This window comes from Galleria mellonella, unplaced genomic scaffold, assembly GCF_026898425.1.
Source record: "Galleria mellonella isolate WM207_F2 unplaced genomic scaffold, CSIRO_AGI_GalMel_v1 utg96, whole genome shotgun sequence".
Taxonomy (NCBI): Eukaryota; Metazoa; Arthropoda; class Insecta; order Lepidoptera; family Pyralidae; genus Galleria; species Galleria mellonella.
The window spans coordinates 5,457,264-5,481,062 of NW_026442179.1; the positions used below are offsets into that span (position 1 = coordinate 5,457,264).

At 37.0% G+C, this 23,799-nt stretch overlaps 1 protein-coding gene across 1 annotated transcript in view; it reads left to right on the top strand.

The window, feature by feature from the left end:
• Nucleotides 1-207: 207 nt before the first annotated feature.
• The window catches only part of LOC113523599 (ankyrin repeat and BTB/POZ domain-containing protein 2), a 38,151-nt gene continuing 14,559 nt past the window's right edge, over nt 208-23,799 (top strand). Inside the window, 6 exon segments of the mRNA XM_052902783.1 lie at nt 208-1,462; nt 15,847-16,037; nt 16,644-16,840; nt 22,223-22,375; nt 22,811-22,955; nt 23,674-23,797. Of these exon segments, the coding sequence (XP_052758743.1) occupies nt 243-1,462; nt 15,847-16,037; nt 16,644-16,840; nt 22,223-22,375; nt 22,811-22,955; nt 23,674-23,797 (2,030 nt within the window). The 5' untranslated portion in view covers nt 208-242.

Sequence of the window (23,799 nt, forward strand, 5' to 3'; positions counted from 1 at the left end):
ACCAATTAATACGAGGAAATACGTTCATGACCTGCTAATAACGGATTCTAAGTTAAAAATATAACGTTCATAAATCTAAAAACGGTATTATAAATCCGTGAAGAGCACGCACTCGGTCGAATGTCGAGTTAAAAAGTACGCAGATTTGTAGCGGGGCGCGTTGTAACAATGCTTCTTGGGGGCTTCGCGAGTGGCAACGAGCGCCGCGGCGCCGTCAGTGCGGCCGGCACAACCGCGCAGTCATGCTGTGCCCGGCTCGTTGCTCTTGTTTCCTCTGCCGCGAACTTCAGTCCTGCCGCGCAGCGGACGCGAGGAAACCCCCGAAAAATATGTGCGACAACTTCATCCTTAAAAAGGCCGAGGCCTGGGAACCGATGAAGTTCATTCGAGGGGCCGCTAGACTCTCGGTGAGACATTGGCAGAACAGGGAACCCGTGAACTCCTCTAAGTCGAGAATCGCATCCCATAAATCCACTAGTTGCGAGCAACTCTACCCTCATCCCTCCGAAGAGGACGTAGGCCCGTTTGGGATGCGTAGAGCGCCGAGCACGGACAGAGTGAAACAAATCGAACATAAACCGCTGTTCAAAATTCTTGGGAATTCTCGACTAAAGAAAGTTAGCAACAGTGACGCTTCCGAATCAAAAACAAAACGGAGTGTTTTAAATTTTAGGAAAAGCGATGTAACAAACGCTAAAAATCTTCACGAAAAGTATATACCGTTGCCCCAATCATCGACACCTGAGCATATCTACAGTGAACCTAAACATTGGAACGGCCAGTTCGATGATTGTTGTCGTCCCCCAGTGTATCAAAGTGTAGATAAAACAAAAGAAGAGAACCAGAAAGGATCCGTGTCTGAAAAGAAAATATACAGTAACCGACCACCTTGCTACGAAGAACTAGCTCAAAGGCTCTCTCAGGAGAAAAATAAAAAGACAAATCAACCTATTTCCGAAAATGGCTTGGCAAATAAAATTACACAGAGTAATAATAAAGTGGTTATTTATTTTGGAGATTCCATTATTCGTAAACACAGTGAACAAAAGAGGGAAGAAAGTAAACAGAAGGAAGACATACCTCAAAAAGAGGAAGCGATTTATGTGAACGGTTTGCTAGACGAAACTGCTAATTTGGGATTAAGCAAAGAAGTAGACAAAGGGGGAGGAACACAGATGGTTTCCGAAATTGAAATACCTGAAGCTATTTATTGTGAAGTGAAATCTGAAGATACCAAGAATATTTCTGAAGTTGTGACTATTAACGATGCCACATATAAGAAAGAAGTTTTTGGGACAATGAGTTCTGATGGATTTCTAGTGGTGGAATTTGAAGGAAACTTTGAGAGGGCTCGACAATTGGTGGAACTTGTCCATGGTGGTGGAACTGATCATCATGAGGCCACAGTTCTTGACGAGGATGAGCTATGTGATTGGAGTTTCATTCAAGACTGGAGAAAACGGTATGATTTTTAATTATATTCAATAAAAAAACAAACGGTACAGTTATAAAAATAACTACGTAATAGTTTCGTTTGGCCTCAATTACCACGGCTTCTTTCTAATAGCAGTATTATGTCAATTTAACAGTTAAAAGAATTAAATGTTATTAATTTCTATTTTGATGTATGATAATTAATGCTATAACTAGGTATATTTACGCATGGTAAATTAACTTATCACCTATACTTATTATTCTTTCGTTTTTATTTATTATTTACTTTAATAATAAAAGTTAATCATAGTTTGCTACTAGAATAAAGATTTAGAAAGATTAGTCATGTATTTAAATAGTATCCATTAACAACTATGTATATTCAATAGTCCAGTAATGGGGATGCCCACCATCATTAAAATAAATTTATGATAATATTAATTCATATCTCAAACGATCAACATGCTTATTGCACCCAGCTAGGCGATTGTAAATTCAAATTTAAAGTAAATTAATTATAATTTTTGTTCAACCCAATGATTAAAATCAAATACGTCTATTTACTAGGTGTTAATTTGATTAGTAACACTTTATATATATATATATATATATATATATATATATATATATATATATATATATATATATATATATATCGATGTAATAAATATAATATCCAGTTATAAAACATAACATCGCTACTGTGTCAGTTAAAGTCTCCAATTTCTCATGTTATGTAAATCTAGCATCTGATTCCGCGATACGACGACGGAAAGACTCGTGCTAATTGTAAGCAATGCCGGATAACGATCAGCTTTGTGTTGGTCATCGAACTGGTGCGAGGTTCTTTGTATTTTACATTATACTGATAGACATCTATGCCTACTTCATAACCACAAATAAATAGAATATTCCCAACGTCTAGCAAATATTCAATATAAAAAAAAGAAAAAACTTTATACGTACTCTATTCAGAAGCTAGCTAAGTTCTGTTCATTCCTTTCAACGTATTAACATTAACATTGATTACTTTTGTCTCTCCCACCTTAAGTTTACACACGTTTTGCAATATTTATCAATTTCCTTGAGAATATACATAGCGAAATATCTGTGAGCAATTAAAAAACATGACATTCGTGCAATTTATTCGCAGTTTCATAATAGACGTAAGGCCTTTTTTTTATCTGCTTAATTATCTGTACTTTCATGCTTAACATTGTTAGAATTGAAGTTGTTATACATTTTTTTTTTATTCTAAATTTCTAATTGTTACAATCTTTTCAACTACCTGCGCGAAAAAAGCATATTTATGCATCTTTGACGCGATTTATAATTCATTTCTTATCTGATCACGTTTACTTACACCATTTCCTAATTATATAAGCAAACTAGCGACCCGCCCCGACTGTGCACGGCTGCATTAAAAATAAAATACTACTCACACTTGCTGATAATATAGCTTTTTAAAGGTGAAACAATTTCTAAAATCGGTTAAATATATTTCTGAATTTATACATTACAAAACAAAAATTAAATCTTTCCTCTTTATAGAGTTTAGATTTTTAGATGTTTCTGTTATTCTCGGTTGAACATGTTATTTAAATTTAAAAGTTATTTTTGTTTGAGAACGTTTTTATGTTTCTTTTTATTAAGCGAAACTCCTGTTTGTTTCCATTTCAATTTTGTCAATATGTATGACCTTTTTTTATATAGAACAAGATTCTACATTACGAAAATTCTTAATCCCATCTTAGGTAGTCGTATTAGATCAATCATGCTTTTACTGACCACAGATTATAAGAATCGTGTATCTGAAAACTTACTCTTTAGGATTAAATTGTTTGAGGTTACTATTAAAAGGTGCATGTAATGATTATTTACAGTCTATTACGTCTTATCATTAATAAAAATATTGTAATACTTAAACGAGTATTGTAATAAGATATCTATTGTTTGAAAATATTATTCTATCATAGCTTTTTATCCGCTGCTTCGTACACGTGACTTTAAAAGTAAAAAAAAATAATTACACTACTTCTAGGCGGCGTTGCGTATTAAGATTAAGAAAACCTACACTAGAATTTTACACCTTCAGGAATACAACTATGATTCCAGGAGGAGAAGGGATTGTTAGTAATGCGAATTATCAGTTCCATTGCTAATAATATACCCTAACAGGTCGACCTCCCCGTGGTCTCCCCTGGAAACCATCGTGCTGAATTCCAAGTGTATTCATCACGATGGGCCAACTGACCTGTCTTTTCATCCTCGCCTATCATCTATCACTGGTGCCCCGCTAGCGTATACCCTAAGCGCAGGCGGGGTTACCATTCCATTATCATCCATTAAAAAAAAAAAACTATGATTCCAGTCTGAATCCACATCCAATTTGGTGTAATCATTTTTGCATGATACCAGAACAAAGAGCGTCTAGTTTCGATTTTATTATTTTAGTAAGATACATGGTTGGAAAATCATCAAAACAAACAGAAGGCCGTGAAGGGCATTCAGGGGCGGTACATGCAGACCTAATAACTGTTATTCAACAAAACATTTGTTATTTTTATGAATTTTATCCGAAAAACCAATGTAATAGAGTGCAGTATCGTTAAATTTGAATACATGATATGGCTTTGTACCGAGTGAGTTGTTTGTTTGTAACTTGGCATCATTGTGTTCACGCATCAGTGATAATCACACTTCGTTCGCCTCTCTTCACCTAACCTATTGTGTAATATATTTACAAACTTCACTTTTTAGTGTACTCATATGATGTTTATTTTATTACTCCTCTCCACCCTAAGGTTGTCTGGAAGAGATCGCTTTTTTACCATAAAGACTGCCTGTTATTGTCTCTTTACCATGCTTCCTGTAATGCTAAATTTTTATCTACATATCTGTTCTCTCTTTCAGGGGAACAAAACTTAATTTCCTTTAATTAATTGATCTTATTGATAGTTTATACTGATGCTTTGCTTGTGATTTTACGTTACATTAATGTGAACAAATATAGGTCTACCAAAATCTGATGGCAAAAAGGGAAAAAAGAAATTAACGCTAGCAATACTGGGGAAATTGGAGTAAAACGTTTTGATACTTTTTTTTTCCTTATAGCGCCTGATTCTGCGTGTGATATATGCAAATATAAAAATTTATCCAATAATCAAGGATAATTTTTGAAAATCTTACTGCGGCGTATGTGGGGTTCGAAATCCAATTCTCTGTTCATGAGTTTATTAATTAGTTATAGGCTATCAGATCGTTTTGTTCTCAATTTTTAAACCGACTTAAAACGGAGTAATTATTATATTTTTATAGTCTTTTAATAATAAATGGTTTATTTAATTATTGCAGATGCAGATGATTCATAATCAGACAGCCATTATTAAACAATACTATTAATCAACCAATCAGTGTCCACCTCTAGTGATGTCCCACATATACTAGTGATGTGATCTTACAACAGTGTTTCAACCGTGAAGCAGTTGTGTTTGCATGGCTGTGTTTCGGTTTGAAGGGTGGGATATGGTGTGAATTTACTGGGTACAGAGGAATAACACCTGAGTCCTCAGGAATGGCAACGCATGAGGTGTACCATGGGCGAAACAGTATACTCTATTATGTCCATGGTACTGCTCATGTCTATAAGCGACGGTTACCACTTTCCATCAGGTGGGCCGTCAGCTTGTTTGCCATTCTAAGTTATATAAAAAAAATGTACCTACAACTTACAATCTCCTATTCATAAAAATAAATACACCTATGTCACTTCGGCTTACTGTATGTACATCATAACACAAATTAATTACGTAAAGCGAAATCATTTAATCTCTGTTCAAAATTGAATGGTAGTATGTAACAGAAGTTTTAGTTACATAAAGTGTACGTACGGTGCAAGTTCTTTCGTTTTCTACGAACTCATTACAAGTTGTATTGGTGAAGAACTTGTTATGAAGAATAATTAACGAATTTGAATTCTAATGATATCAATTTAAATTATCTTTTTCATTGTCAACAATTTTTTAAATGATGCAAAAAAATTTTAGGCTGGTAATACTTGTTTCGATTCGTGATAAAAAAAAAGAAATTAAATTCCTTTTTTGAAAATTACGAAAATTTAATTTCAAAGCCGTTCAAGGTAGTGAAATTGTGTGTGGACTAACAGTATCAGTTTTATTTTTGCTATTGTTATGGGTTTATTTTATTTTATTTCTGAAATAATCTACTCTAAAATTCTACAAATCCGTACCTAGACATGTTTGTTGAATTTTTAATACAAAAACCTCAGTTATACTACTGTTTTTGTGTCACGTGTCACATTATACGAGTAAATTTGTTTTACTCAGCTAATCTTCGGAAGCAATAATTATAACATTTTTATAAGTGGCAACTCAAGTCATTATAAAAGTTATATATTCTTTATTGCACTCAAACAATACATGCGACGATTAGTTTAACAACTTGTTAGCAAGGGTGGACTTATCTCTGAAAGAGATCTCTTCCAGCCAACCCAGTGTAGTTAGAGAGAAAATGATTTAATTTGGGTAATCCAGTGCAGGAAAGGTACCGGTGAAAATAATGTAAATACAACAAACACAAATTGTGAATAAATATATAAATAAATACGTAAATAAGTAAATAGATAAATATATATACATATGTATAAGTGCATAGAATTGTCAAGTACAGTTATCAATGGAATATTACGATACAATACATACATACATATCTGTCACGCCTGTCTCCCATTAGGGTAGGCAGAAACAATGGAAAGCCAAATGCTTCGATTCGAACAAACCTCTTTCGCTTCTTCCACATTCATCAATCTTTTCACACACGCTCGCCGGTTACGGGTACTTTTAATTTGGCCCTTCTTCAGCACGTCGCCTATTTGGTCGACATACGTCCGTCTAGGGCGGCCCCGGTTCTATTACGGTACAAATTACTGCTTAATAACATTTTGAATAGATCAATTAAAAGTAAGTAATAGAGTGCATTTATTTTCTAATGACCATGGTCAGTTAACAAGATTACGGATGACAGAAAATACATCAATCATCTGAGCGAATGGTTTGCGTCATAAAACAATCCATAAAAAAAATGGTCGAAAATACACGAAAACAGGAAGGAATGTCCAGAGATTGAATAAATGAATGAATGAATCAAGTAATTGATTGGTTAATCAATTTTTATTCTGATGATGAATTATTTGTATACTGTGTCGCCTACTCTTTGGTTGGTAGTAAGAGCCGGCTTTTACAGCATTACTTAAACATAAAGCATATTTTTTGTACCTTAGATGGCATACAAGCTAACGGCCCACCTGAATGAAAGTGGTAACCGTCGCCTATAGACATGAGCAGTACCATGGACATAACAGAGTATACTGCATCGCCCATGATAGCCCTCATGCGTTGTCATTCCTGAAGACTACAGTGTTATAATTTAATATTTGCCGTCTGGTCTCGGCATAGAATAGGCCACCCCTTCCTTTCCTGTGGACGTCGTGAAACGACTAAAAGAACTCAATGGTGGAGGGATGGTCCCTCTTAAAACATCTCTAAAAGCCTAACTGCGGTTGCTAATCCGCCAGCCAAGTGTGACAACTACTGGCAAAAGTCCCCTTATGGGGAAGGCTTATGTTCAGCAGTGGACAGTGATAGAAATACCATTAAGTTTCTATAGTCACGTCTTATGACACCCACAGAAAATAGAAGGGGTGATCCATTCTATATACGAGTACTACAAGCAATGGCGGACTTGCAAGACTTGCAGGTCCGCCATTATTTGTAGTATATAACCTGGGGACTAGGCCCCAGGCCATGTAGTAAGTACCATTTTTATTTTATACAACGTAGAATGGCAAACAAGCTGAGAAACAGCACAGCCATGCAAACACAACTGCTTCACGGTTGAAACACGAATAGGACAGAGGTACCCAAGCAATCGACTTTTGTACAAAGTCTCCTTCTAGTATGTATGTATTCGTTATAACAATGTTAGTATACTTGTAGTACTAACTACACTGTACTAACTACTAACGCCACTGACTATAGGGTGGCGGGGCTGGCAAAATGCCACGTGCCCCCGACCCAAAAAAGTCCCGGCTCAAGAGGCCGCGAGCTCAGATTTTTTTTTGCGTTGTACCTAAATATTTTATTTTATGTGAAAAGTATTTTTTTTTATTGATAGGGCCCCATCAAAAGAGTTTTTTTTTAGGGGTGAAAATGGTATGGTAATCCCGCCTGCGCTAACGGGATACACTGGCGGAGCACCAGTGAAGGGTGATCGATGGGAATTAAAACAGGCCAGTTAGCCCATCATGATGAATTCATCAAGAATTAACTTGGTCCCATGCGACTAAGGGAGGGCGAGGGATGAACATCAGCGTCCTTCATAAAACATCTCCAAATCCTAACTGCAGTTGTCAACCCCCCTGCCAAACGTGGCAACTACTGGCTAAACTCCCCAAGGAGGAGACTTATGTTTAGCAGTGGACAGTTAAATTTACTGAGTAATAACTATATATTTTGTTATTATTATTCACACACACAAAAGTTAAAAAATAAATATTTTATATACAAAACGTTTATATTGAAATGATCTGTCTAAAAATATATAATCTTTGGAATTTACATAACATAGACGCAGTTAAAAACCGTAATGCGTACAGTTTTTTTTTTTCTTTTTTCAAAGAAACAAGTGCCCGCCGAAAATCAAGTTCCTCCACTTTCGTTCTTGTTTACTAGTCGAAAGTAATAACTTGCTGTAATTTTATGTGTGGCAGTAAAAGTTTAATACATATTTTACTGATTTATACGCCTTATCTCACTACGTTATTTATAATTTTCAACCGATTAATAACAAAAAGAGGTTATTGATTCCACCTGGTATGTACTGGTAGGTACTTTTAAGAGAATAGAGAATGTCGTTTGCTGCTTTCTTAGTATATAAAAAAAAAATAGTAAAAGTATTTATTTTTTATTTTTTTGTGTTTATAAAAAGTGTATGAAGTATTTCCATCGCCTATTTTAGAATGATTTAGACTTTTTATCAACAGTTTCGTAATATGCGTAAAGTTCTTTTTTAAACGAATTCTACCAAGAAGAAGGTTCTCAGTTCGATTGTATGTTTTTTTTTATGTTTATTTATTTATTTTAGAAAATTATTTTCCTATCTGTTGTATGTATTAATTAATATAGGACTAATAGTTTTATTAATAATACTTTTTAATTCTTACTTCACACTTTATCTTCATCATAGATTAGTTAACACAGAGCAGAGTAAAACATTACGTTCGGAAACACATTACAACACTATCTAAAAGGATACATTATCAGATTGGTCTCATAAAAATTTTATAAAACCAATCTTACATGTTCAGTAACTACTAGACTCAATTTAGAAATTAAAATAAGTAATTTTGCCACATTTCTTTTTTTTTTTTGTGAAACACACTCTTAATAGGTATTTTTCAAATGTTTACTTTCTTGTTAGTAGTGGGGTATATTAATATTGTTTCAAAGTCGCATGTTTTATCACGCATCGAAGTCCTTAACAATTATTTGTAAAATACGCTATATCGTCACCTGTTGTGACCAAATTTTTTTTTAATCATGAGTATAATACTACTTTAATAAAATTAAAGTAATTTATTTTAACAGAAATAATAATTAGCTAGCATTTAATTCGACTTGGTGTTAATAATAATGGTGGGAGAATGGGGAATTAATAGTAATTAATAAAATTACGGATTCTTGATAAAATAGATTTTTATTTGAGAATACAATTTAATAGATATATGTTTTTTTTTATGAAAAGTAAAAATGACAAACGAAATCAATCTACATAACTATAAATAGGTTTTATATAAAGGATTAGCTTTAATAAATTCTTAACACTTGGTATGATAACAAATGAGTTGGCGAGAAAGGGATCAGAATCAAAAACGATAGGTCCCGAACCATATGTTGCACTTGCATCAAGTGTTGTTAACTCTGCCCTTGAGGAGTATGTGAGGAAAAAACAGCAAAAGGAATGGAAGACTTTGAAGGGTCTTAGACATTCTAAAAAGTATTTAAATGACAATGTTGAAGGATTGGATAAACTTATCTACAGCGGTGGCAGACAACAGGCAAGACTCATTATGGGTGCCTTAACTGGACATATGCCAATAAGGCATATACTACACAAGATGGGTCTATCTTCGGACACACTGTGCAGACTGTGCGGAAAGAATCCATGGAACACTTGATGTGCAACTGTGACTCGTTAGCGAGCATGCGCATGAGGCTACTGGGAACGGCTTATCCAGAACCAGGGGACTACAGATATCTTAAACCGCGGGATATCGTCAAGGTAACACAAAGGATCTATGAAATGATGGTATAAGGCAGTGGGAAGCGCAAAAGATCTCAATGGGTCGACGTGCAACAGCTTAGCTGGTATAAGATAAGGTATATAAGATGATAACAAAAATAAGCTAACGACCCGACTGATATACGTATACGTATATAGTAAATAGTGGTAACTGTCACCTATAGCACAGATAATATACTACTATAGACATAGACATAAGCAGTATTATGGAAATCATAGAATATTAAAACTGAATTACTAAGTGTTACACTTATGCCTCCATAAAAATGTAATTTCACTGTCATAACATGGCATTCAAATAGCTATACGATTTCACATACCAAAATTTACAATGCACAAAAAAACTACAGTTGTGGTAAAATTATGTATTTTGATTTAAAAACTAAACTTTGTGTGTGAATTTACTGGGTACAGAGGAATGGCAACGCATGGGCAGTATCATGGGCGAAACAGTATACTCTGTTATGTCCATGATACTGTTCATGTCTATAGGCGACGGCCACTTTCCATCAAGTGGGCCGTCAGCTTGTTTGCCATTTTTAGTTGCATAAAAAAAAACTACAAAAATGATTTTAATGAAATTTCTATTAAACTAATCTGTGAGTATATCCTTTCCGATAAAAAAAAAAACAAATCGATTTATAAACGACGCAGTTATGAGGTAACAAATATAAAAAAAAAGATCTTTCTCTCTATCTCGATTGAAAATATTTAAATCAATTTAAAAAAAAACATGTTCGTAAGCAAACGGTACCATAACGAATGCATATTTGTTATTCAATAGGTAGATATTGCAAAATTACGATGTGTCTAACACGATTATTTGATGTGTGGTACAAATAGTCGGCGTTTATTGTTTCCCACACTTATTACCACGGGTACTTCCCTAACCTTTTGTTTGATTAGACAGTTCAATCTATATTATAAAGTTTATACCTCACTATACATATAGATTAATGCGCTTTCACTTTAATTAGAGGTGTTATGTTATAAATTAACTTATGTATTAAGAGGGCTTTTTGTAGTGAATAATTGCCTCTCTACCATGTAGCTTAATACCCATTAAGCTATGTTATGGTTTAGTATAGAAAGTGAACGCTTTGCATATTTTACCGAAAATATACTTCGATAAATTTTCACTTATAGGCAATTAATTGGTAAAAGATATTATTAGGTATTTAGCATTTTTAAAAACAAAACGTAACGTTTAACGTCTACAAATTATTTAGTTGTACATCCGACTTTAAAAAAGGAGGAGATTTTTAATTCGGTTATAAGTATTTGTTTGTTACCCTATAACTACGTCATTTAGTAAGCAATTTGGAAGATTCCCTTTTTTTATCTGAACGGATATACTAATAACTTTCAATTTTATACATACATACATATCTGTCACGCCTGTCTCCCATTAGGGTAGGCAGAAACAATGGAACGCCAAATGCTTCGATTCAAACAAACCTCTTTCGCTTCTTCCACATTTATCAATCTTTTCATACACGCTCGCAGGTTACGGGTACTTTTAATTTGGCCCTCCTTCAGCACGTCGCCTATTTGGTCGACGTACGTCCGATATACATATAATATACAATAGACATTTTTATCAAAATCGGTTTTTAAAAATTGGTTTTTAAATCAAAATAACTACTTTTAGCTCGACTGATCGATTGAAGGCAGTATTTTTTTTTTTTATTTCACAAAATCTATTATTCAAATAATAAGAGTGACACTACTAGTCGATATTAATTTTGTTACGGTACTGGTCGCTGTTTTTAAAGAGAAAAAACTACTGTTTTTACATTGATTAGAGACGCTTTTAGTTGTAATTTAAAGTCTCGTACCTACAGCAATGTGATTTTAAGTTTTTTTTTTTATATGAATGTATGTATATAACATACAATGCAGTCGCAGGGGCAAACGCTCAGGTTGTGGAATGAGCTTCCTAGTGATGTTTTACCTGGAACCTACAGAATGGGGGCCTTTAGAAAAAGCATATTATTCTGTTTTTGTGATCGACAGCACGTACGTGACATTTCTGATATTGCAGGCGTCCATAAGGCACAGTGATCGTTTACCATCCGAAAGACTGTATCCTTGTTTTCTATCTTTATAATATAAAAAAAAAAAAAACTAATAATAATCGTCAAGTCAGCCGTGCACATGCACAGTTAGTGCACTGCATTAGTGCATATAGTTCTCTCCCAGAAAGGAGGGTTTTTACCAGTAGATGCCACGCTTGGTAAGCGGGTTGACAATTACAGTTAGCCTTTGGTGAAGTTTTGAGAGACCTTCGACCATTAAGTTCCTTTAGTCACCTGTGACGATACCCACGTGAAAGATAGGGGTTGGCCCATGCTGGGACAATACGGTATCTTGTAATGTAATTGTTTGTATATAAAACAACTTTACTACTGTACATCCTGGTGTACCAGGATACCATACTGTGTATCCAGGGGGGAAGGGATTGATAGTAATGGGGAGGTTAGCCCCCATTGCTATCAGGTCGACCTCCACGCGGTTCCCCCTGGAAACTATCTGACTAATTTATCGTTGAATTCATCACGATAGGCTAACTGATCTGCCTTTTCATCCTCACCTATCACCTCTCACTGGCCCCGTCAGTGTATACCGATAACGCACGCGGGGTTACCATACCATTTTCATCCACTAAAGTACCTACCTATTCATCTATATATAACCAGACAATCCAATAAAATGAATCTGTCTGTATGAGTAGATTAGAGAGGCTCTCATCCAGAATGAGAAACCGATTTGTCCCGCCTGTTTGCTACGTACCATCAGTCACGCTTTCATATTTCGTCGCGCCCTTTCTTATAGTTTTTATTTGACTATTTGTGGAACTATATTTCTTAGTAAATCTATACTATGCAATGGGCTGGTCACATAGCTCGAAGAACTAACAACCGATGGGGAAAAGTTCTTGAGTGGCAACCACGTACGGGTAAACGCAGTGTAGGACGACCCCCCCACTAGATGGAGTGACGACCTGAAATGCGTTGCAGGCAGTCAGTGGATGCAGGTGGCTCAGGACCGTTCTTTAGTGCAATCTACGGGGGAGGCTTGTGTCCAGCAGTGGACGGATGACGGCTGAAATGATGGTGATGAAATCTATACTGTACAGATATATATCTTGTCACTTTCTTTGTTATCCAATACCTGTATTACCTAAATGTGAATAAACAATTAGCTTATAGAAACAAGCAAACTATTGTAACTTACTAGAAAATACAGATAATATTTCTGCTTCCTTATTAGCTATTCTTTCCGCAATAATATTTATGCATAATGCAAATCTAATACATGCACGTTGCATTATTTACACGTCTTATAATCGCTTACTGATACATCATATTTATTTAAAACTAACCCTATTCCGCGGCTTCACCAGCTTCAATCAATACATAAAATCAATTCATCAGTGTGATGAATGATGAAGATGAAAAGACAGGTCAGTTAGCCCATCGTGACGAATTCAACTATAAATTAGTCACTATGGTTTCCAGGGGGAACCGCGTGGAGGTCGACCTGATAGGGTGTATTGTATCGACCACCACACGGCTCCCCCTGAAAACCGTCATGGTTAATTATTGTCAAATTTGTCATGATGGGCTATGTGACCAGTTTTCATCGTCACCTATCATCACTCACTGATGCCCCACCAGTGTATACCGATAGCGCGGGCGGGGTTGCCATTCAATTATCACTTATAAAAAAAACAGTAAATAATTTATATATATGTATATACATACGTTCCCGCGCAAATGGTAAACACTAGCCGTCTTATTTATTCTTGTTGTTTTAATAACTCGCATCTCTTTTGTAATATTTGAGAATGTAATGAAATGAAAATTAAATTAATAAATGTCTGTGTCACGCTGCTTTATGGGCTTGTAATGTATTTAATTTTAAAAAATCATCAATTAAAATACATTAAAATTAATAGCCTAAAACTAATAGATAATTTAACGTAATTACTGTATTTAAATATATCATATAAGTCGCTTATTTATAAACATAAATGATTATATAACCTTTTTTTTTTTAACGTCTGGAAAATGCTTTATGCAGACCCATACACCTTGTAATAGGTACTGTGGGAATCCCCCCGTAAGGTGGGTATACCCACCAAAAACCAGACGATATACTCTCGAGGTGCCATATGTCGGAGACATGAGTTCGCTTTCGCACTCACCACATCTCCGACGGCAGCGACCCGCCCCCGATGGTAAGAGCAGGTCTCCTCTCTCAAGATGGTCTCAAGGGTGGATGGCGTGCTCACCCTACCACTCGAGGGATGCGCCGGTATTTTAGCACATCCCCCAGGAAAAGTGATTATATAACCTGCGACTGAATGTATTGTGTATAATAAACTTCGAATAACCAATACTCGATAATCGAGAAGTTTCACGTCTCCGCAGTCGATTTTACAAATCGAAACGTGGTAAAGACAAGAGGCACTTATACAGAGAAGTGTCACGATGAAAAGGCTGGTGCCGTGATGCACCTGACGCTGCAGGCAAGCTGCAGGTCACTAGCGCAAGTGCGGGGCCTGCGATTCGATTCGCGTTACGCCACTCGCCACCTGTGAGCTCTTGCTAGATTGGTCACGCGATAGGCTAACCTTTACCGATTCGTTAGTCATTTATTTTATTTTGTACTTGTAAATTACATAAATACTTAACCCTTCTTTGCATAAAGGTGGAAATTTCCATCATAATATTGAATGCTTAAAATTATATGAAAGACCAAGTTCACTTTAAGTTGATCGTGGCTGGATACCTTTTTAATGTCCATTGCAAAAAATAAAACATAGCTGTCAATTTTTTTTAACCATTTTTCCTTTAATTTTGAACATGAATTATATCACCTTGATTTATTTTACCAATAAAACAAATCATGCAAAGAAAGGTTAAATATAATACCTGCCTATTTATCTTATTTCAAGGAATAAGTTTTCTTATAAACATACATAGATAAATATAAATTTATTTTAGATTTATGAATACATTATATATTTTTATTTAATGCATCTCAGTATTATAGCATGTCAAATCCTGGATCTCTAGATAAGTAGCGAGCGAATCCATTTATGGAATCGTTGTGGCTAGCGAATCCATGACATAGAATGATATAGCAACGATCAATGTCTTGCTATTCATCTAGTAGACCGGATGTGCAACTGTGACAGTTTTATGTGTGTTATATACTCGTATATGTGTGGGTATGTATACGCATGAGTATATTATATATTTAATGGGTGATAATGGTAGCAATGCCTTTTGTACTAACCGTATTGAAAATTGTTTTAACCGCCTACGTAAATTTTTTTAACCATCTTTAATTTTGAACATGAATTATATCACCTTGCTGGCGGAGCACCAGTGAAGAATGATAGATGAGGATGAAGCAGGTCAGTTAGCCCATCGTGACGAATTCAACAAGAATTGTTCACGATGGTTTCCAGGGGGACCCACGTGGAGGTCGACCTAATAGGGCATATTGCTAGTAATGGGGCTGTCAAACTCCATTGCTATCCCTTTCCCCCCAACATGAGTATACTAGGTACGGTTTACCCGAAACCAGGCAACTATAGATATCTTACAACACGGAATATCGTAATGCATAGGATCTATAAAATGGTAGAGTAAAAGTAAAGAAAATCACAAAAAAAACCAGCGGGTCGACGTTGGAACAGTCTATACTCTGACCCCAGAAGACAAATAAAAAATAATAACTAAAACTTTAATAAATATAACATAATAAGTACTGAAGGACTTCCCAGTATTTATCCCGGGGGTAAGCGGTTACTCGGATTAATTTTAACGAGGTTTTTTTTTTCTTAACGAGGTTTTCATCATCAGAAAGTCAATGTAAAATTTAAATTAGGAACATGTTATTTGAATGAATTTTTATTGTCAACTAAATTCAAATTCGACGGTACGACGTTTAAGATATTAAACGTCGTGTGGTGTACTACTAATTCACACCGCTCTTAATTTGTTTTTTCTCCACCAGGCCATCGAGCGGCTGCCGGCCATCGGAGGAGGCCGCGTGGTGCGGCGCGGTGTCTGGAGCGCGAGCACTGCGCGTGCGCGTGTCGAGCGCGGGCGCTGTACCCGCGCCGGCGCACGCACGCCGCCTGTCGCCGCCGCCGCACGCGCACCGGGCCACCACGCCGCCGCGACCCGCCTCGCCCACCAATAAACGTATGTCGTATAATGCGATTTCTCATAATATCCCATGTAATATAATCTCATTACGACTTGAAACCTACAACTTTATTATGTAACTCTTTTGCTGACAATTCTCGTTTGAAACAAATTGAAACTGACGGTATTACGACTATGATTACCACTTGACAATTTTAGTTACAAGTCCAATTAAAGATACAGTATGTTGGTAACATAGCCCTCAGGGAAATAATTTAGACCGTGATTTACGTCAATATGTGGTGGCCATGATTACCATTTTCATCCAAGCAGGGCATTAAATTGTTTGCGTTTTGTATATAACATGGATGTTCTAAGAATTTCATTTCGACTATCTGGAAGTGGCAGACCTCCACTTGCATTTCTAAGCACATACGACCACAATATGAAACTAGTTCTCTGCAGCATTACATATATCCACACATATATATCCAACCTAAAAGTCTCGCTACATCAGAATAATTCGGGAGTAAATTGCAGACAGTTGCTCTAAATTTACAGTTGCTGTTTGAACAGTCTAGCAGTGTCGAGTTCAAACAGCAAAAGTTGCACTTTAAACCCAAAATTATAAAATATGATAACGATAACATTGCGTTTTTACAGCTCAGCACGAGGAGCCTCCAGTATCAATATCGGAAACCCCTAGCACCGCACAGCTAAAGGCTGTGAGTGCTGTGTCGCAGCTGACAGTGGCTAGCGCTCCGGTCCGCAGTGCGCCTGCGCAAAGTAGCTATGCGTTGGAACGGCGACCGAAACATGACCACCACCACCGTTCATTGGAAAGTGTGCCAGTTGTACAGGTAATTAGTACTTTAGTCAATACTATAGCTCTTCCATATTTCGCTGCAAAGACGATCCTAAGCTTCCTGCATCTATCAACTAACTGTAACATTTATAAGATAATTAGTCCGTTTCGTAAGGGGATTTTCAAATTACACTGGTTTATATAAGATCACTACTCAAGAATCCTGCATCTAAAACTTACGAGTATATTCTGTAGTAGATGGATTTTTATAATTATTATTTTAGCCGTTAACTGCCCACTGCTGGACATATGCCTTCCCCATAAGGGGAGATTTGCCAGTAGTTGCCACGCTTGGCAGGCATGTTGACAACTACACTTAGGTTTTTAGAAATGTTTTAAGAGGGACGCTGCTGTCCATCCCTCGCCCTCCCTTAGTCGCCTGTTACGACACCCACGGGAAAGAAAGGGGTGGCCCATTCTATGCCGGAGCACACACGGCTAAGTAGATGGATGGGAATGATAAGTACGAGCACTTTGGCTATATCATTCGAAATAAAAACTCTTTGGAACATCTAATTGTCCAAGGGTCGGTACAAAGCGAGGTAGATCAAAACACGATGGAGTGACCTCATCAAAACTGCCGCACAGCAATATTTTGTGGAATGCTCTCGCTCGGCTGTGAGTAGAAATAGATGGAGGCAGATTGCGAAGGCCTCAGTTGCGAAGAAGGACCTCATTGACGATCCACTATAATCATGAAAACCACAACCACTCTGTCAAAAGTATACGTCTTTTGATAGAGTAGTTGTAAAAAGAAATGGAATGGTTAAATGTAAATGATTTTTTAAACGTTTGGCAAGAGCATTAGTCACAAGTTGACAAATAGAGAAGATACTGACCCCGTTCATAACCATATTCGAAATAGCTTTGATTTACCAGATGTATCAGATTTGATTTACCAGAGGGAGACTTTGTACTAAAGTCGATTGCTTGGCTACCTCTGTCTCATTCGTGTTTCAACCGTGAAGCAGTTGTGTTTGCATGGCTGTGTTTCGGTTTAAAGGGTGGGATATGGCGTGAATTTACTGGGTACAGAGGAATAACACCTGAATCCTCAGGAATGGCAACACATGGGGGTATCACGGGCGAAACAGTATACTCTGTTATGTCCATGGTGCTGCTCATGTCTAAAGGCGACGATTACCACTTTCCATCAGATGGGCCGTCAGCTTGTTTGCCATTCTAAGTTGTAAAAAAAAAAACTTCAAGTAGGTATAAGAATAATGGAAAAAGTTTTTTAAATTTAAATAATAAATTTATCGTTTGGTAACTGAAGTACTATAAGAATACAATTAAAAACAGGAATTGTGACACATTGTAAACCAAACATAAGTCTTTTAATGGACTTTTAATTTTTCAATGGGTAACGATGGAGTGGTAACCCCGCCTAAGATATCGGTATACGGTGACGGGGCACCAGTGACAGACGATAGGCGAGAATGAAAATAGAAGGCTCTCTTAACAAACTCGTCAACTCGACCCCATCACAAACAATTGCTTCCCCCTAACTAAACACAGGTTCACCAATTAATGAAAAGTTAAACTCGAAATACAACCTTGTAACTATTTATTTTTTATTCTTACGCCTATACCAAACGGACTGTAATAAATCTCAGATGAATTACTATTCTGAACAGTCGCGGGCCGGTTTACACAAGTTGATTATTTATTGTGACAACACCAAACTGTTGGCTATTGCATCATTCTAGACAGCTACTATAATTTCAAAGTTCCCAGGGTCATTAACCACAAACTCTTCGTGGCTTTTGTGGTTTTATCTGGTTTGTTTACACTTTTTACACGTATCGGATCATGCATGATCTAACGATAAGTGTTGTGGTGAACTATTACTGTGTTTTTGTTTTTTATACATGATAATTGAATGGAAACCCCGCCTCCGCTATCGGTATACACTAGCGGGGCACCAATGAATGGTGATAGGTGAGGATGAAAACAAGTCAGTTAGTCCATCGTGACGAATACGCTAGGAATTACAATGGTTTCTAGGGGAAAGCGCATGGAGGTCGACCGTACATTCTATCCTTATATTAACTGACCGATCATTATATTAGCCGCTATCTGTCGACTCTGCTGAACATTGACCTTCCTATAGACTGCCATAAGAAACAGTCCTAAGCAACTTGCACCGACTGTTTAGAACAATGGAATTTAACTGTCTCAAGACTTTAGCTTAAATAACTAAATATATATTATTGTAGGATTTCATTCTAACAATAAAAAAGTCATATCAAATCTTTTCATACATTTTCTGCTAATTTAAAGACCATTGTTTGATCTTACCAAAGGGAGGCTTTGTACAAAAGTCGTTTGCTTGAGCATTCCATTCGTGTTTTTACTGTGAAGCAGTTGTCTTTACATGGCTGTGTTTTAGTTTAAAAGGGTGGGATATGGCGGCGAATTTACAAGGTACAGAGGAATAACACCTGAGTCCTCAGGAATGGCAACGCATGGGGGGTATCATGGGCGAAACGGTATACTCTGTTATGTCCATGGTACTGCTCATGTCTATAGGCGACGGTTACCACTTTCCATCAGGTGGGCCATTAGCTTATTTGCCATTCTAAGTTGCATAAAAAAAACTTGTGTAAAACATGCACCCTGTAATATCTAAACCGAAAGGGCTGCCGTGGGGAGAAATTAAGTTAAGTATTTATTTTAAAAAATATGGTAATCAAGCATACGGATACTACAATACAGTATAGAGTATATATGTGATAGTAAAAAGTTACCATTGTCTATGGGCATCTCCAATATCTGGAACCTTCACTTTTTTATAGAACTTCCTACTGTAGTCTCTAGAGAAAATTGCAGCATGAGGAAATCTTATCAGACATATGTCTAATGACGTGGATAGATCTTTGTATCTTGTTTGAGCCAGAACGATGTTAACGGGTCACTGCGCCGGCATCGATCCACTCATAATTTGGTGATTGCGCGGGCGCACGCCATTCGGACATCAGTGTTACGGGATCCAAGCGGTGAATAGATAATTATGATCGAGCGTTCAGCTGTTATTATCGATCAATTTCGTTTTGAAATAGGTTTCTGGCAGATTTAGGTTGCGTGCTAGTCTAATTTAACATGTAAATGTTGTGTAAATTTTAACTTGTAGTTCTTTAACGGTATCAGTTTAAGTTTAAGAAATGTATTACTAGCAGCTTAATTCGTCTAAGAGAGAACATAATAAACATATAGATTTTTTTATACTGAGATGGCAAACAAGCATACGGCCTACCTGATGGTAAGCGGTTACCGTTGCCTATGAACGCCTGCAATACCAGAGGTATTACGCGCGCATTGCCGACCCTGAAGAAATCTCTTTACCCCCCTTTTGAAGAACTTCATGCTGTAGTCTCTTGGGAAAACCTCGGCAGGGAGCTCATTCCATAACCTGAGTGTTCGTGGGAGAAAACATTACATTAGACAGATTTATTTTTAGGTCTACAATTTAAACAAATAAGGTACTTTTTTGTAATGGATGGTAATGAAATGGTAAGCCCGTCTGCGCTAACGGTATACGCTGGGAGTGAGGATGTGAGGGATAATAGGTGCATAATAAAAAAGTAGCTCAGTTAGCCCATCGTGATGAATACATTTGGAATTTAACACGACGGTTTCTCGATAGAACCGCGTGGAGGTCGACCTGGCAGGGTATATATTGCTAGCAATGAAACTGGTATTCCGCATTTCTAACATACCCTTCTCCCCAAAAAAGTACAATTAAAACCTATTATGCCTATAAGACACTTATTGCTATACGCAAGCAGAGTACTAATGAATAATGAGAGGTGAAGACGAAGTCAGGTCAGTTAACCCATCGTGGCGAATTCTTTAGGAATTAACGACGATGTTTCTAGAAGGAACCACGTAGAGGTCAACCGGGCAGTGTAAATTGTTAGCAGTGAGATCATTACAACTAATCCCCTCCCCTCTATACCTACTTAGCTGTATGAATAGAAAAATGTTTTTTTTATTAGTTTTATAAGAATATATTCGATACTTGACCGCACAAAATTACTCTAGTTTGTTACAGTCATACAAACAAACATTTTATACCATAAATTATGGATTGTTATGTACCGACGTAATCACAGACAATTTTATATCCATCTCATTAATTAACCGTCATCGTCGTACCAATTATTACAATAATTACTCGCTCCGTAACGGCGAAAGTGTTGCCACTAAAAAATAAACAAGCATTGTCTCTGGATCCCACGATCTCGTGATAGGGAAAAGCGTAATCGGTGGGAAGTTCGAAAATTGTTTAAAAGCGAAAGTCTGCTACAGTAATCTCATTGCAACGATGACAATAATTTTGTAAGAATTCGTTCCTAGTCTTTTAACGAGTCATTTACATTGAACTTAATCTTTAAGACGCTATACAGGCTAAGAAATGAAACGCAGCGATTTAAAACAAGGCTTAAAAGACCGTTTATGATTAGAATCAAAATATACGATAGATGTTCTGTCAAATTTTAATTAAGATTTTGCATTAGCTCAAGGAGTTTTATTTTTTTGATGGGTGAAAATGGTATGGTAACCCCGCCTGCGTCAACGGGATACGCTAACGGAGCACCAGTGAAGGGTGATAGATAACAATGAATGAACAGGCTAGTTAGCCCATCATGATGAATTCATCAGCAATTAACCATGATAGTTAACAGGGAGAACCGCAACGGAGGTGGCCAGAGCCTTCTTCTTCTGTGAGGCCGTGGTGCGACCGTGCGTGCCGTGCCGTGCTTCGGTTCCTTCTTCCTTGCTGTCTCCCTGTCGTTCCTGTGGCTTCGGTGGTTGTCGTATCGCCGGACGTGTTCGTAGTCGATGTGGTTGCTAACAATGGGATTCTTAGTCTCCATTACTAACAATCCCTTTCCCCTAGCTCAAGGAGTTTACCCATTTACTAATTTACATTCATAATATAGTAAGTGTCATGAAAGACGATTAAGGGAAATTAATGGTCGAAGGATAAGCAGCATCCCTCTTAAAACATCACCGAAGTCTAACAGCGGTTGAGAAAAGCTTGGCAACTACTAGGAATATCACCCTTATAGGGGAAGCCTATGTTTAACAGTAGAGAGTTAGCAGCCGATATAATATAGTATGGTAATTCATAATCATAGATTAAACATAGCACCGGCGGTCCTAATTTTGAATACAAACATTTGATAAGATTTCTACAATCTCTAGATTTTCACAAACTTTGTTGTTTTGAACTATGTCGTATTATTTTGCACCTATAAAAAAAATCAATCGTGAAATTATAACAAACATCCATACATGCTCACAAATATAACAGTAGTAGGATTCTCAGCAGTTTTTATATATCTTAAGAAGGTACTGTTGTTGTTTGCAGAACGGTCGAGAATGCAACAGCAGTTCTGATGAGAATCGGTCGTCAGGACACGCGTCGATGTCCGACAGTGGAGGTGCTGAAGCAGGCCGTGAGGAACCGAGGAGGAATCGGCAGCCCCCACACACCAGGACAAAGCATCGACCGCATAGCAAGGTACAGTCGTTATTATTACTAAAGAGGAAATTAGCTTTAGTAAGTAGATACTAGGTAGGATTATTTTTCAAAACTGAATTAAAAGTACAGTTCGTCTTTATGCCTGTTGTAAACTACAATTTGTAGCCCATAAATGCTTTCAACACCGGAGACCCAGGACTGAGCATCGAAATGAAAAAAACATTCACTATCACACCTTATCCTTCAAACCGAAACACATTTTTCTCGAAAGCTACTTGGTGGCAAACATAGGTGTCACAAGTAACCATGCAGTTACCTTCGTATATCTCTCTGGTTATTAGTAAATACTATTTAAAATTAACTCTAATTACATCAAAATATTGCATTAAAACTCTGATGAATTAAAAATTAGATGAAAGAAATCTCATATACCAAACTCTTTGCTTTAATTAAATTTAAATTACCTTCCGTTAGCTACAGTCGCCGTGGCCGGGAGGTGGAGGTCTTGAAGACATTAGATCAGCTATCAAGCAGCTGACGCTGAGGTCGCGAGACAGCAGCAGCACAGCTACAAGTGGCGCTTCCAGTGCTGGCGGTGGCAGTAACAATGGAGCACAAGGTAAATCATTGATTCCCGGTCGTCGAGATCTTGTACAGACAAAGTCGAAAAGACCAAGGAAGTAACAATATTTTCAAGGGTTGTCTTTAGCATGATAGGTCGATTTCTCATTGGAAAATTTTGTTACTAGTTCAAACGCTGAGTGAATGTTCAAAATATAATTATAACAACCAAAACTATCTCTTTTATGTACCTAGTTGTTTATTACTTCTGCATGTAAAATATAGAGTTTAAATAAGGTACTTATTCTACGATGACCATTTAGTATGTGGCCATTCGGCTGCGTTTTTAAACCTTTTTATAAAAGAAATCTTTGTCATCATCTTTATTATATTCAAATAAATGTGGAATATAATGTAAATAACACTTTTTTCTCTAAACGTTAATTTTTTTTTATGCAACTTAGAATGCCAAACAAGCTCACGGCCCACCTGATGGAAAGCGGTAATCGTCGCCTATAGACATGAGCAGTACTATGGACATAACAGAGTATACTGTTTCGCCCATGATACCCCCCATGCGTTGCCATTACTAAGGACTCGGATGTTATTCCTCTGTACCCTATAAATTACCTGCCATATCCCACCCTTCAAATAGAAACACAGCTATGCAAACTGCTTCAAGGTAGAAACACGATTGGGACAGAGGTATCCAAGCAAACGACTTTTGTACAAAGTCTCCCTCTGATATAATGTTATTGAGAATGGTGTTATTTTAGAGAGCGGCAGCGCGGCAGAGGCTCGCCGGCGGCGAGCGCCGCTGGTCAGGCAGCCGTCACTCGACACCGTGTGTACCAATGTAACCAGCGCCGACGAATTTGTGTGGGTGGACTCACATAACAGGT